Here is a 14,086-nt window from a genome sequence, read left to right as displayed (position 1 = left end):
AAAAAAAAAAAAAAAAAAAAAAAAAAAATTGGAAAAAACGAAGAAAGAAATAAAGATGGAAGGGAGAGCAACGTTCGCAACATTGCGAACGGCAACGTTGCACACTACCTGGTGGCCGGTCTGACAATGTGCACCACAGACCACCCGCAACAATACCTATCTTTCCTGGCCGACAGGGAAAGAAAGACGGAGAAGGAAGGCCGAGAAGAGAGGCACACGGATCAGAAGGGAATCGAGCTCGCAGGAGAAAAGGAACGAACGCTTTTCTCTTTTTCTCTCTCTCTCTCTCTCTCCCTTTCTCTCTTCCCTTCCTCTTTCTCCTTCATTCGGTTCACTTCGTGTACAGTTAGAGAGCATCGTAAGAGAGGAATGGAAAGACAGAAAAAGAGGAAAGGCGAACGAAGGCAGCGCACGATAGACGTGCAGATGAAAATACAGATTACACACGCTTACGTATCTCGGGGCAGTAGCCGGGCGTCGAGTATCGGATAGCAAGGTTTTCCAGCCAATTAACCCCGGTACCGCGGCCTCGCGGCCCGCCAGACTCGGGTAACTCTAGACGTGCGGACAATCCTCGTCGGCCACATGGTCCCCGGGAAACCACGGCTTTGCAGGCCTTCGAGGAACATGCGCCCCGACCGATGACCACGCATGTTTACGTTTCCTCTCTCGGTGAGTCCAAGTTAGCTTTTTTCGATCGGCCTTCCCCTTTTTTATCGGAGAACGATTAAAGAATTCGAGGAGTCGAAGTAAGATGTAGCCGAGAGATTGGACACTGGTCGAAATCATTGAATATGTGTGTGTAATTATATCAATGATGTTGTTTCTTTTTTGCAATATCGATTTCATAATATTCAAAATCGTTTGAGGATATATTTTTTTGTAATGAATGGACAATTCCTTGATTTAAGTGATGTTTTAATTCTTGATTATTATATAATCCTGAGTTGAATCAATTATGTTTTTCAAACATACTTTTATGGTATAAAAGAGTGTAGCGTTTCTCTTGTAGCTGCCATATTAGGAAAATCGTGAGAGGACTTCATTGATGATTCAATCTTGCAAGTAATTATGATATTAATCTTAACTTTGATATATGAATGCTTTCATCTCTTACATGGTTAATGATTAATGTAAAGTGTAAATATGAATAATTGTCTTCTTGTCTTTACACGTGGCTTTTTTTGAAACGTGATACTTATCTGTTTAACACAATATCCGTCTTTATTTGCATACAAAGCACAATTGAAAGAATATAAGTAAGTATATTTGGAAAAAATTGCGTATGCTCAAATTTATCTTAAAATTTATCTATAATAAAAAGAGATAGATTTGTCAAAAAAAAATATTCTTCTTCCCAAAAACTCCTCAATTACCAGTGTATAAAAATTTTCATTCAAAATCTCTCTTGGCTATCCAACTTATTATTGCGTTTCTTCCCTCGATTTCTTCCACGACACGTATACACACGCAAAAAGCGAGAATCATCCAACAGCCTCACAATTGAATTCTTATTTTACGTCCATCCTTGTCAAAGAATTAAACAGCGATTACGATCGGGCAACAAGCAACAAGAACAGTCGCATCACTGTCGTCGAGTTCGAGAAACAGAACCACCTGACAGGATCTTTATTGCGAGCGGGAGTAACACGAAAACCTTTTGGACGGAGAAGGAAATTCGACGAGGCAGGAGAGGATGTTGGTTAAACGTTTAACGAATTTATGTTATTCGTACTTTTAATGTTTTTCTTACAGCGCGACACAAGGTTCGCGAGGAGATAGCAGACAGCATAACAGGATCTTATGTCAACGACGGTGGTCCCCGCGCCACGAGGTTGTAATATGTAGATATTGCCCACCACGAGAAACCCCATAAGGCCCGCGGGGACCACTTACGGGAAAAAGGGGGAATTCCACCGCTTTGCTCTCCTTCCCTCCTGCACCACGAGGTATACGAGGCCTATATAGACGTCTCGAGAGCGACTCGTGGCGTCTGCGCTTTCTTTTTCTCCTTTGCTTCATCTCTCCTTCTTCCCTTCTTTCTTTCGATCTCTCTCTTTCTCTCTCTCTCTGTTACGGATTCGATACAACTTATAATGTGCTTTTGATAATTAAAATTATCATTCAGAAATGAGATATTGATCGTGGCCAAAATGAATGTTAGAACAATGTGAATTTTATATTTTAATACGTAGTTTGATAGTTTTTCTTCTCAATCAACATCCTCCAACTTCTGAAAATACCTATAAAATAGACCAGTTTCTCAAATCTCCACACCAGCAGTGAACTTGTATAAATACACATGTTCCACTTGGCAAGGAATTCCCATATGAGTGAAACAGAAATAGAGATCGTTCCATCTCCCTTGCTCCGCCATTGCATTTTATTTCCGCCTCGCTTCATCCAACTTGAGCGAACTTAAATATTCTTATAACCTCGATAAATAATCCTCAAAACGATGACGATTTTTACACGAACTTTTTCTGTTCTCGTTTTTCTCTCTCGACTAATCAACCCTTCTTCAAAGATGTATCTCTTCTGTATCACTGTCATCTCTCGTCCAAGCGTTGCGTCAAGAAATCCACGTCAAGATTCGTATTCAGAATTATTTCCTTGCCAAGATAAAAATGGAGGAGAAGAAAAGTTTCGAACGTTGCACCAGGTAATGCACGCGTGTGAGCTTATCCGCGTCCTCGCTCACGAATACGACATGCGAGTTGCCAGATAAACGAATAGGTTCTTGCGGTAGGTAGGACTCGAAAGTGTCCACAAGAAACTCGATCCAACTGGCGCTCTAATCGGCCGAGGAATTCCAACCGGCGAGTGCCTATTCGAAAGGAAAATCCTCGGTTAGATTCCGGTAACGAGCTTCCTTAAACGACCATATATCGCCAGGTAAGAGACGATTCAAGTCTGTGCTCCTCCTATTCGATACGTTAATCAGCATCCCCTTGTGATTACGTTGCAATATGAAATATTGAATCAATTCCCAATTGAATTATCATGGAATCGATATTAAATGATGTTAGGATGTCTCCTAACACGTGATTCAACTTTTTAGCAGTCATTATTATTAATCTAGGGATGATATTCCTGAATGATATTCACACTATTTTTGTTTAGAAAATTAATTATTTCTGCAACGGATAAGAGATTGGGGGAAAACGCTGAATTAGATTAAATTTAGATGCTTTAAAATGCTTTTATATGTTGCATTTTTTATTTTTGTCATCTTGTTGTTAAAAAAAATTTTAACCATTATTTTCTAATATTTTATACAATTTTTCAAAGTGATATGAATCTATCCACTTGGAATATTTGTTATTTAAATAGTTTCTGAATATTTAAAAAAAAAAGGAAGACAAGTAACATTATTCAGATTTTAAAAGCTTAAATATTATGCATATTACAGATAAAGAACGTATAAAGACTCTTGAAACCAGTCTCTTAAGGTCTAGAGAGGTTCTTCATTGCTCATACGTCGTCAGTTTTAACTGTCTATATTTTTCAACATGCGGACTTAAGAACGAAAGGGTTAATAGTAATTGAGTTCATTTCAATTCATAAATGTAATTGCTAGATTGTGTTTATTTCAGTCTGATTAATATGCGGTCATAAAAGATGACTTACTCGTAAATGTAATTGCAATTATAGCATCGTTTCAGTCAGGTTAATATGCCATAATAAGGGAGGAGTTGTAACTGTCTTTGCAAATGTAATTAATAATTTGATTTACTTGACATACATATCCTAATAGAATATTGTATAAATTTAGATTCTTTAATTAAACAAATCTCACAGAATAATTTAATTTTATCATCTTATCATCATTAAAATAATAGTGACATATATAAAACATTTTATCATTTTACTTTGAAATTTTATAATTTGTCTCATATTTCTGATATTGCTTAAATATTTCCAATTTATTATGATTATTTCAACTATTCTATACTTGAAATTAACTTATTTCACCAATTTTATCAAAACCACTATAAATATCATATTAAAACAATTATCATTGAAATAAATCATTATACATTTTTTGGAATAAATCACATCAAAATATTAGCCATTAAACAATATAAAAAGAAATTAGGCTTAACCTTTGATACTACACATATTTAGCAAAATATATCTAGTAATTATTTCAGAGCTAGCAATTAACTTACCACACTTAACTACTACCACCACCTACTAAATTACCTCCTACTCTTTTTCTAACTAAACAAGAATATAGAACTTCAAAGCCGAAAAAGAGAAAAGAGAAAATAGGCTGGCTCGTTACTAATTTCATAATTGTTAGCCCCTGCTCGAACAAAATCTACACGTTGCAACATTTGAGCGATGGGTACTGACCCTACGCAAAGGAGCCAGCGGGCTGAAGAAGGTTTCGAGCAAGCAAGGGGCGTGTATCCTTCACCAAGGATGAAAGGAACAGGCCGACTGTTCCTCCAATTCCATCCATTTCGCTTTGACTTGTTCTGTCGACCTTTATGGCGGATTTGCGCCATTAGAAACGGAATAGAGGCCGAGATCTCCTTCATCTCCTGCGCCTCTTGGCGTCTCTCCAGATTTTCCACGCGAAAATCCTCTCCTTTTTATCCCTTGTACACGATCAACGAACGATCCTGAAGCTGGACGGATGAAAGGCGAAGAACGTCTATATACGCGTATAGAAAGACGTACAATGAAAGTCTGTCTGTGCTTTCGACAGAGAAATGTTTGTCCGATTCTGAGAGAATTAGTGCAAAATGGCAATGTTTCTCAGTGTTGAAATTATTATAATTCTGTAAGTAAATATTTCCTATTTATGTACAAGATATTTATTTATTTATTTTTATATTATTTTTAAATTGGTTTGCATTTAATGTCAATTTAATTTTAAATTAAGTTTACTTTAACATAAAATCAATAACTTGATATGCAATAATTACTTTAATAGAATAAATCTTTTCGTTCAAATTTTGAAGTAATAAATTTTAAAATGAATAAATTTAAATAGATCCATTTCTTTACATCATGCATCATCTTTCCTTTCTACTAAATTTCCATATTTCTTCAAACTTCACAATTCTCTCTCTCTCTCTTTACCTCTTAATCCATTCCAATCCCCATATAAGCATCCAATAGCATCCGAAAATAACAATATTCCTCTACACTACGATATAATCCTTAAAATCGATTTCTCGAAAGAGAGTTCGGATGCAACCCCCCTCTCGTTGATGAATATTAACTTTCATAAATGTTAAAAGGCACACGCCTGAAACGAGAATCCGACAAAATTCGCCTTTCTCGAATTTGCATATGGGACATCGTCAAGAAGTAATTTCCAGGAATCGAGAGAAAAAGAGGTGAGGTGACCGATCACGGAATCAGCTCGCGACAAGTTTCTAAGCCGCCGTCGCCATGGAAAAAGGTGCTCTTTCGGCCTGCATCTCCTCCGCGCGGTTACGAGGGCCTCTTTCGTAGGTATTATTAGTGTAAAAGCCTCACACGTAGTGTCGGCGCCCTTTAATCTCACAAGAACGAACGGGGCCGACGCAATGCGCGTGAATGTACAGCATTGTGCGCCTCGGAAAGGGGGATTTCAGCTGCCACAAATTAAGACGCGATTATAAAATAGTGCGACGCTCTCTCTCTTGTTCGTATCTTTCAAGTCTCATTCTCGTTTTCCCGACAGATTTTGACCTGACTTCGAAAAACGAAGAAAACTCGCTTGTGGCGAAATATCTGTAAATAGATGCAAGAGACTATTATTTCTACTGTCTTGATTTTAATCTTGCGCTAAAAATATCTAATTTCCTCCTGTTTAGATATAGTTATTTACTAGATAATAAAAAAACTAGAATAGAATTAATTTTTTCACTATTAGTGAATTAATATGATAATTGAATTTACTATGGAAAATAAAACTTGTAAGATTAATCTAAAAAAAATTATATTAATTTATACAATTAATATCATAAAAAGATCATGTGATATACTATTTCATTTTAATAATATCAATTTTAAAAACAACTCCAGTATATAAATAATTAAAAAACGTTTTCACCAAAGTTTTGACGAACATGTTATCGATTTCCTTCGAATCATTACATCATCAATTACATAACGAACAGTTTAATTCTTCCTTATTGGAGAATCAAGAACGTATTTTATAATAAGCAAACAGGTCGCATGCAGAAACGCCGTGCCGCTCGGTCGCTGCTTATAGGAAATATGATCACGTGGCCGTGCATAAGCGAACGATTGTGTATAGGAGGTGGTGCAGGAGGTCGAGGTCGTTGCCTGTAACTGAATCATCCTCGAGGACGGTAAACAAATTGGAGTAAGTGGAGTCCCGCGATGATGCATGCACACGTGCGCGCTTGCGCACAGGTGTACTTACGATGCGATCGCGCATAGTAATCGATGCGTATTTGTGCACCCCGCTTCCGCCCCTATCGCAAGATCAAACCCATTTCTCTCAAAATCGTACCATTATGAGAACAAGAAAATAGGATTACGAGATAAAGGAATCGAAACAACCTGTTTATAATTGAAATACGAGATTGAAGAAGCGTTACGATGATTTGCATTTACCGAGCAATTTTGAGGTTATGTCGAATCGATCGTTGACAATTAATGTCTTGAATATCGATTAAATGGATATTATTAATTATAATGAATATTATTTCTATATTTTCTACTTTTCGTACGAAATATTGATTAAATTTTATATGAGCTGTCCAAAAAGTGATCGAGCCCACTTTTCGAAGAATTTTCAATTTACCGCTAAAAGTTAATATACATATATGTGTAACAAACACATTCCAAAATCCCAAAGAAACCTATACTCCACAACTTCTCCTTCCCTTTCAAGCTATATCAAGAAATAAAACCCTAGAATAAAATTGAAAGCACGAAATCTTGGGAAGGAATCGGTCGATCGGTTTCGACGAAATAAAAGCACCCGCAATGTGTTACACGATCCAAGGGTGTCCCGCCATTCCGTTCGCGGGATGTGTGTGCATGCGTGCGAGTATGCACGCTGAGAATCGTAAGGGCAGTGGCCGTGACTGACTGACTCATCCGGCATGAACGCGGGGCGCAGTGCACGGAGAGGCGGCTCTCCCTTTTCAGGCCGACGAGAAAAGTGGAGCGTCGACCCCGAAGAATGCGCCTCTTTTTTCTCTCCTGTCCCGATAACGCCGGCCGCCACTGTCACCGCCCCGCCGATACCATACTCGCTGACACAAGCGCGATTGTGCAACCGCGTAAACGATAAAACAGCGGCGCGTTCGGCTCTTTATTCGCGCCGCTCTCACCCTGGGTGGCAGGCGTGCCACAGAGTTTGTCCGCCCGCGCAATGCGTATACGGCGCGGTGATATATCTATCTTCTCTTTCGCGACGATCGTGGTTTCGAGAATTGTGTCGATATTTTTTTTTTTTTTTTTTTTTTCTCCCTTCGCTTTGGCAAAAGGAAAGTTTTTGAATCACGGTTATTTCGGTTTTGAAGCGATGCTGTGCAGTAGAGATTTTGTAATCTTAATTAATGAAATTTAATATAATGACTATTTTAATATGACGGATCGAATAATAGTATTATATAAGATATATTTTTTTTAAAACAACAAAATCTTTTTAAACTATAAAATGGCCATAGATTCTAATTTCTATGTTAATAATTCTATGAAATATACATATATTTAATAAATTTCTAGTTTTAAAATTACTTTATGATTTCTTTTGAAATATCATTATTGAGATTCGTTTTAATGATTAGTTTTAATGGACACCAGCCAATAATCGTGCTGGTAGTATATAGATGTACGATTCTCGAGAAAAAATTTACAATGATTGTGATAAAACGTATACATTACTTTCAATGGCACTTAACTCAATGAAGAACGATCCGAGATACGTATACCTATAATAACAAGAGAACCGAGTGTCAGTTTTCAAGAGCGTTTTGCTCAAGCTGATCTCTCTGGGTGGTCACACGAGCAGTTTTCACGTCACATATGCACGGGTTGTTTGAATGAATCAGAGTTTATGCATTAAGCATATTTCTTGAATGAGCCTTATACTGATTCACTCGTTCTCGTTTGTTCTATTGTTATATTATTTTTCTTTATCGAATAAATATTGTATAATGTACGAATGCAATTCACTGAATATCATATAAATACTGTTAAATAACTATTATGAAATAAGTACGATGAAATACCAGTGATAAATTGATTGCTCGTTTTGCAAACACTACATGATAATTGTAAAAGTATTTGATAAATATTATGCTGGTATTAATAATATACCATCTGAAAATACCATTATTATACAATTATTATGATTCTAGACGATGATTCTAAACGAAATGAATGAAATTTTGAAATAAAACGTGAAATTTATAACAACCCTACAAGCATTCAAAGATATCATTAACAAGGATATAATTCTATACTACGTGTAGCAATATATATTCATATAGCTGCATTGAGAATTGAAACGAAAACGAAAAAAAGAAAAAATAAAACTAAATTGCAATGTCTTATAAGCACTTAAGAAAATTTACTGACATTCCTTTTCACGGTAGATTAACACGGATGCGTGAAAATTCTTAAATAATTGTATAATTACGTGTAAAAATGTTACATAAAATATATAAATATAAATGAAAAAAATATATATAAATAAAAAAATTATGACATTCTTACGATTATTCAAGTTTCGTTACTTGTATTTTTAATGATAAATCGCTAAATATATCGAGTAAGAAAATTTTTTATTCACGAAATGTAAAATAAAAACAGGAATGATATATCAAATTATGATATTCATATAATTATTCGAGTTATGATTAGAACATTTATTTTTATAATACAATTATTGAATTTTTATATTTTTTAAAGAAAAAAAATATATTAAATTGTAATGCTACGTATATAAAGAAAACAAATAAGCTATTCACAATAAAATATTACAAATTAATACTAAAATAATATATACAAAATTATTACACTTTCTCCTATAATAATTTTTTCAAACAAACGTTTTATTTCATTCTACTAATTGAACGTTAAAATGGAAGAAAGCAACAGCTTTCGATACATCGAAAAGAGAAATTAAGAAAACGCTGAACGATAGAGCAAAACACCTACCGTGAAATTGGTTTATTTTTAAGTTATGGTGAATATGTGGGAGCTATTGAGAAAACTTGTTTCCAGAGGCTGAAGAAATTTTTAATTGGAATCCTTGGAAGAAACATGAAAATACATAGAAAAGGTGTTTTCTTATTTTACGATAGTTCCAGATAATCTCGTCGCGTATACGGTGATTTGATAGAACTCGTTTCTTCAATGAAATAAAAAATCGTGATTCATACATGCGGACATTATATTCCACTTCTTCGAAATGCCGATGCGTAATTATATGAAAAATTATCTTGAATAATTTAAATTATATTTAGAAAATTTTCTCTTTGAAAAATAAATAATTATCATAAAATAAGAAAAAATGAGTATTAAATTTAATCATCGCAATAATATTCATTTCTATTAATAAAAATAAACTGTTGGACCTCTTAAATCAAAATTCTAATTGTATTATATTGAGATAATCGTAAAAAATATATATAAACAAAAAAAAATAGAAGACTGATGTACAGAATGAAAATGTAACGAAAGAAGACAGTTTACAAAACAGACAATGTTACAATATTGAATGTATTTATACATGTTTGATATACTAACGATAAGAGAATCCAACGTAATAGTTGCTTACGAAACGAAAGGCTTATCTTCTAAATACTTATTTCATTTCAGATTACATTAACATTGTATTTCATTTGGAGAGTTTAATTTTCGATATTGTAAACGATACTACTCGGAATGAATGCTATATAAATATAAATATAATTCGTATTTTCGTCGAATTAAGCGTCAAATATGTTATCACGTATGTGTATTTATAATTTTGTTTGTAAATTATATTCTTCGAAGAAATTTAACCTATAAAAAACAATTTTATAAAAAAATTTAATATCAATATTTCTGAATCACGAAATAACTATTCTATGATAATAATGAAAATCTATAATCTATCCTATCAGGATTAATCAAAAACTAAAAAAATAATATATACTCCTTTTTTGTAAAAATAATCAATTAGAAAATCGTTCTACATTCATTGATAAATGAATAATTAACGATCTATCTCTTCTAAATAAATTATCCAATCTACTATCCACGTTAATTTCCATCAAGTAGCATTTCTACATAACTTCTCGTCCCCCCATACATTTTCCTCTAAGCCAGATGAAACAAAAGATTTCCAGAATGGGAAATGAAACTAGAAAAGGTGGAGAAAACGACAAAAGGTGTTCGAGCAGCTTTCAGGGAGGTATGTTCTTGGAAAACTGTCAAGAAAAAGTCTAGCATCAAAAGCTCGTAGGGCTTTATATGTTCGAGGTCTGTTTCGAAAGGTGATAGGACCTGGTTCACGTGCCATGCACATTTCTGGCTGGCATTCGAGATGGAAAGATCTCAAGGGACGATCTCGGTGTCGCAAGACCGCTCGGGAGATCGTCTTCGTCGTTTGACGAGGATTTTTTTTTTTTTTTTTTAAGGGAGCCAGAGGAGGAGAAGAAAACAAGAGGGGTTGATGCGTATCCATTCGGTAGGAAATCGATCCTTCGTCGATCTACACTTCCACAAGTTCGTTTTTTCTGTCTTTCTTTCGTCATCCCCCACCTAGGTCTTCGAAAACATGTCTACGGACCACCCGCGTGTGTGAAAGTTTACAGCTAGGTGCTCGAGAGAGCATATCCATTCGTGGAAAAGGTATACTCCTTTACGAACGAAACTTCGTGTCGCTATGAAGCATTGTTCCAGATAAACTCTTCTGGACCTCTCGTTCAATCTGACGATAACATCGACGGCTACAATGCTCTCTGTCCCTTCCTCGTCTCCGATATCTTTATGCGGAAACGAACAACGCGATTATGCTAGCTCTTGAGATAAACGCGGAGTGAAGTAGCCGCGTGAAGTGAAGTGAAATGATAGACGCGAGGGAGAATGCAACGATAAAGCACGTTTTCGACACTTTTCTCGGTTTTAGATCTTCAAAGGAGATCTTCAAAGTATCTCATTGATCAGATGCGATAATACACACGATTCATGCGTCCTCAATCTAAGAAATGTCGGACCTATACGCGAGACTTACTACTCTTTCCTTGTTTCTTTTTTTTTAAAGTCGATTCGCGAATTATTCTAGTAATCTAATACGTATGTAGATCAAATTTATATGTTATCAATAAATCGTTTACTAAATTATAATGATGTTACGACATGATGTTTAGGGCATTCTAGTATTATTGTTTTTTGAATTCTTGAATCGAGTAGTTTATTATGAATAAAAAATATGGTTTTTTAAAATATAAGAAATATGAAAGGAAAATATAGAATTTTTTTTTATAGTATGTTGTTGGTAACTAGAAATAATTTTTGACAAAAAGAACTGAATATAGTTACTTATAGATATCTATATTCATCGTTTCTATTTTAACGACTTAAAAGATATAAAGAAATATATAATAGAATGGTTGAAAAGCATTTCAGAGACTAGGCAAACAAAATAAAGAAATGTGTGTGGAATTTGGAAGATTGTTTCAAAAAAAAACTTTTATGCTATTTGTATTCTATTCTTTTTTTTACTATTGAAATTTTATACTATGAATATTATTATATTCTTTTATAATTTATAGAATATTATGAAGAAATAAAAGCAAGATAGTATTATTTTTGTTTTCAAATATTTTTTAAATATTCTTTTTATTTTTATATTTACAATAAATAATTCGAATAAGTTATTTCTTTATTTCTTCCTATTCTCTTAATATCGCTTTAAATATGATATAATGATAGCTATAAAAAAATTGGAAATAAAAGAAACTTACCTTTTCGAGTTGATCCAACGCTATCGCTGCATCAGTCCAACTTGGCCTAATATAAAGGTCCGATTCGTGTCGTTGCTTCGCGTTATCGACGTTTTTAATATTCTTCTCGTTATGATTTTTCGTAACACTTCCATTCTGTGATGATTGCGAACCTTGAAAGCACTGAGAACCGGAAGGGCGTCCCGCTAGGATCCCTGTGGGGCCGGACGCAGAAACCATGATCCGTCATACATTCGCCCTGGCACAATTCGCAGTATGATTATTTTTATATTACTCCCCTCCAATGTGACGTTTCTTTTTGACTTCTCTCGGTTTTTTTCTTCCCCTCTTTACTCGTAACGTTACCGGACGCGATACGGACTTCAAAAAGCACGAATAAGGCACGAACACGAAAGAAACGAAAAAAAAAAAATATCGATATCACTCTGTACACTTGTTATCGTGATTACACGTAATTTTTACACGAATCTTTCTAGAAACACTTGTCACAGCACACGTTCAATTGGTAAATCTTGTTTACCGCGCAATTTGTCGATAGTGTATACATGCGATGAGCACAGTAATCGAAATTCGCGCACGAGGTACACACAATTTCTTCTGCGCATGCGCGGCTGTATTGTGCCCATCGATGGTATACGCACAAAACGGACCGAGTATCGGTTTTTAGGTTAGCTTCGTACCACCGTAGAAGAGTAAATACGTGACTGCTCCTTCTTCACCGATTCGTCTCTTCGTTCTGTCTCTTTCTCTATCCCTCTCTTTTGCTTTTTCTACTTGAATGCGGGATCTTTCGTACTCCCTCTCTCTTCTGTATCTCCCTCTCGCGGGATTCACAGTATCGCCGACAAGCACGAGGGCGCACACGCGAGTTTGCTTGTTTTGAAATATCACGCGACAATCGAGAGAAGATTGTTGTCGACCTTACGATGTTTTCGCGGGAAACAGCCACGCTCTTGTATACATGTGCCTTTTTTTATGTCACAGGAACAAAATAACACATAAGTTTCAGCCTCGACGATGATTGAATTCACTGTCTTTCTATTCGCACGATAATAGCGTGGCATGTAACTACGCACACTTCAGTGTCACTGTCACGATCGTTGTCACTTGACACAGTTAGATCTTGTTCGAATATTCACATTGCGTTCGAAGAAATTCGCCACGACTACCGAATTCGTATAAGCGCGGCAATGACGAGCATCCGGTTTACGCAAGAAGGCGTAGGCGACGTGAGAGAACGAGAGTGTTCCACAGTCCAGCAGAGGCAGCTGGAAATTCTCGTTAAAGTCTGGTAGTCTCTCTGTCACGCGTTCTGAAACGACGACGTCGTCGTTGTCGTCGTCGTTGTCGTGATCGGACACCGGCGTACACGACCGCCACTTAGAGCAGTCTAAGTCCGTACTAAGCGAAATGCGGTGCCACATTTCTTTCGTGGCCTGCCTTCTGCGCCGGCCATAGTTGACGGCCCCCCTCCAACGGCGCCACTCGCCGAGATCGGTGCTGCACAAACATTCAGGACCGTAATTCTATGGGCACGCTTAAATATATTTCGTTTGATCGAGAAAATTTATAATTCTATATTTTCTCATAATAACGATTTATAAAATTAAACAAATTTCTAAATAATAATTAATTTAAATTGCAAAAACAATTCTTTCTTATAATAAATTGTTTATGTAGAATATAATATTTTATAAGTATATATATAAGTATCATATATATGTATATACATACTGCATGCACATATATTATTATTATTTATAAATTTTTAAATAATAACTCTAATAAGAATTTATATTTAATATTTGAAATATAATTTTATGCATTATGCATGTTTTTGATTAATATAAAATTTTAAAATCATATTTTTACTTCTATCTTTACGCAAAATTATACGTTACTTTTATTTAATAATCTAAATATTAGTATCTATTAAATCTTTTGTTTACACTAACATAAATAAATAACATTAAAATTTTCAAATAAATTAATTTTTTGTAAGAAACTTACTGCATATCCTGATTTTCGCGGTAGAACGATACGTTACTGCAGGTACCGATGACGTCGGAACCGAAATAAGCCGATTTCAACCGAAGTGATCGGAACTTATTCGTGATTGGCCGATTCGGCGTGGCGTTCTACGTTGC

General features: G+C 35.2%; 2 protein-coding genes across 3 annotated transcripts in view; both read right to left on the bottom strand.

The window, feature by feature from the left end:
- Positions 1 to 12,238, bottom strand: part of LOC102675409 (protein patched) — a 49,727-nt gene extending 37,489 nt beyond the window's left edge. For both annotated transcript variants that reach the window (XM_006617268.2, XM_006617269.2), the window contains exon 1: positions 11,940 to 12,238. In XM_006617268.2, coding sequence (XP_006617331.1) covers positions 11,940 to 12,158 — 219 coding nt within the window. In that variant the 5' untranslated portion in view covers positions 12,159 to 12,238. The remainder of the gene's footprint in view (positions 1 to 11,939) is intronic.
- Positions 12,239 to 12,951: 713 nt separating this feature from the next.
- On the bottom strand, positions 12,952 to 14,086 carry LOC102675276. Its single transcript, XM_006617267.2, has 2 exons — positions 13,950 to 14,086; positions 12,952 to 13,439 (listed from the first exon to the last, which is right to left on the bottom strand). The coding sequence occupies exons 1-2, from the start codon at positions 13,952 to 13,954 to the stop codon at positions 13,043 to 13,045; spliced, it is 402 nt and encodes a 133-aa protein (XP_006617330.1). The 5' UTR covers positions 13,955 to 14,086; the 3' UTR covers positions 12,952 to 13,042.

Source organism: Apis dorsata, unplaced genomic scaffold (genome assembly GCF_000469605.1).
Source record: "Apis dorsata unplaced genomic scaffold, Apis dorsata 1.3 scaffold_295, whole genome shotgun sequence".
Classification (NCBI taxonomy): Eukaryota; Metazoa; Arthropoda; class Insecta; order Hymenoptera; family Apidae; genus Apis; species Apis dorsata.
The sequence above is the reverse complement of the archived record's forward strand: the minus strand, read 5'-3'. Positions and strand labels throughout refer to the sequence as shown.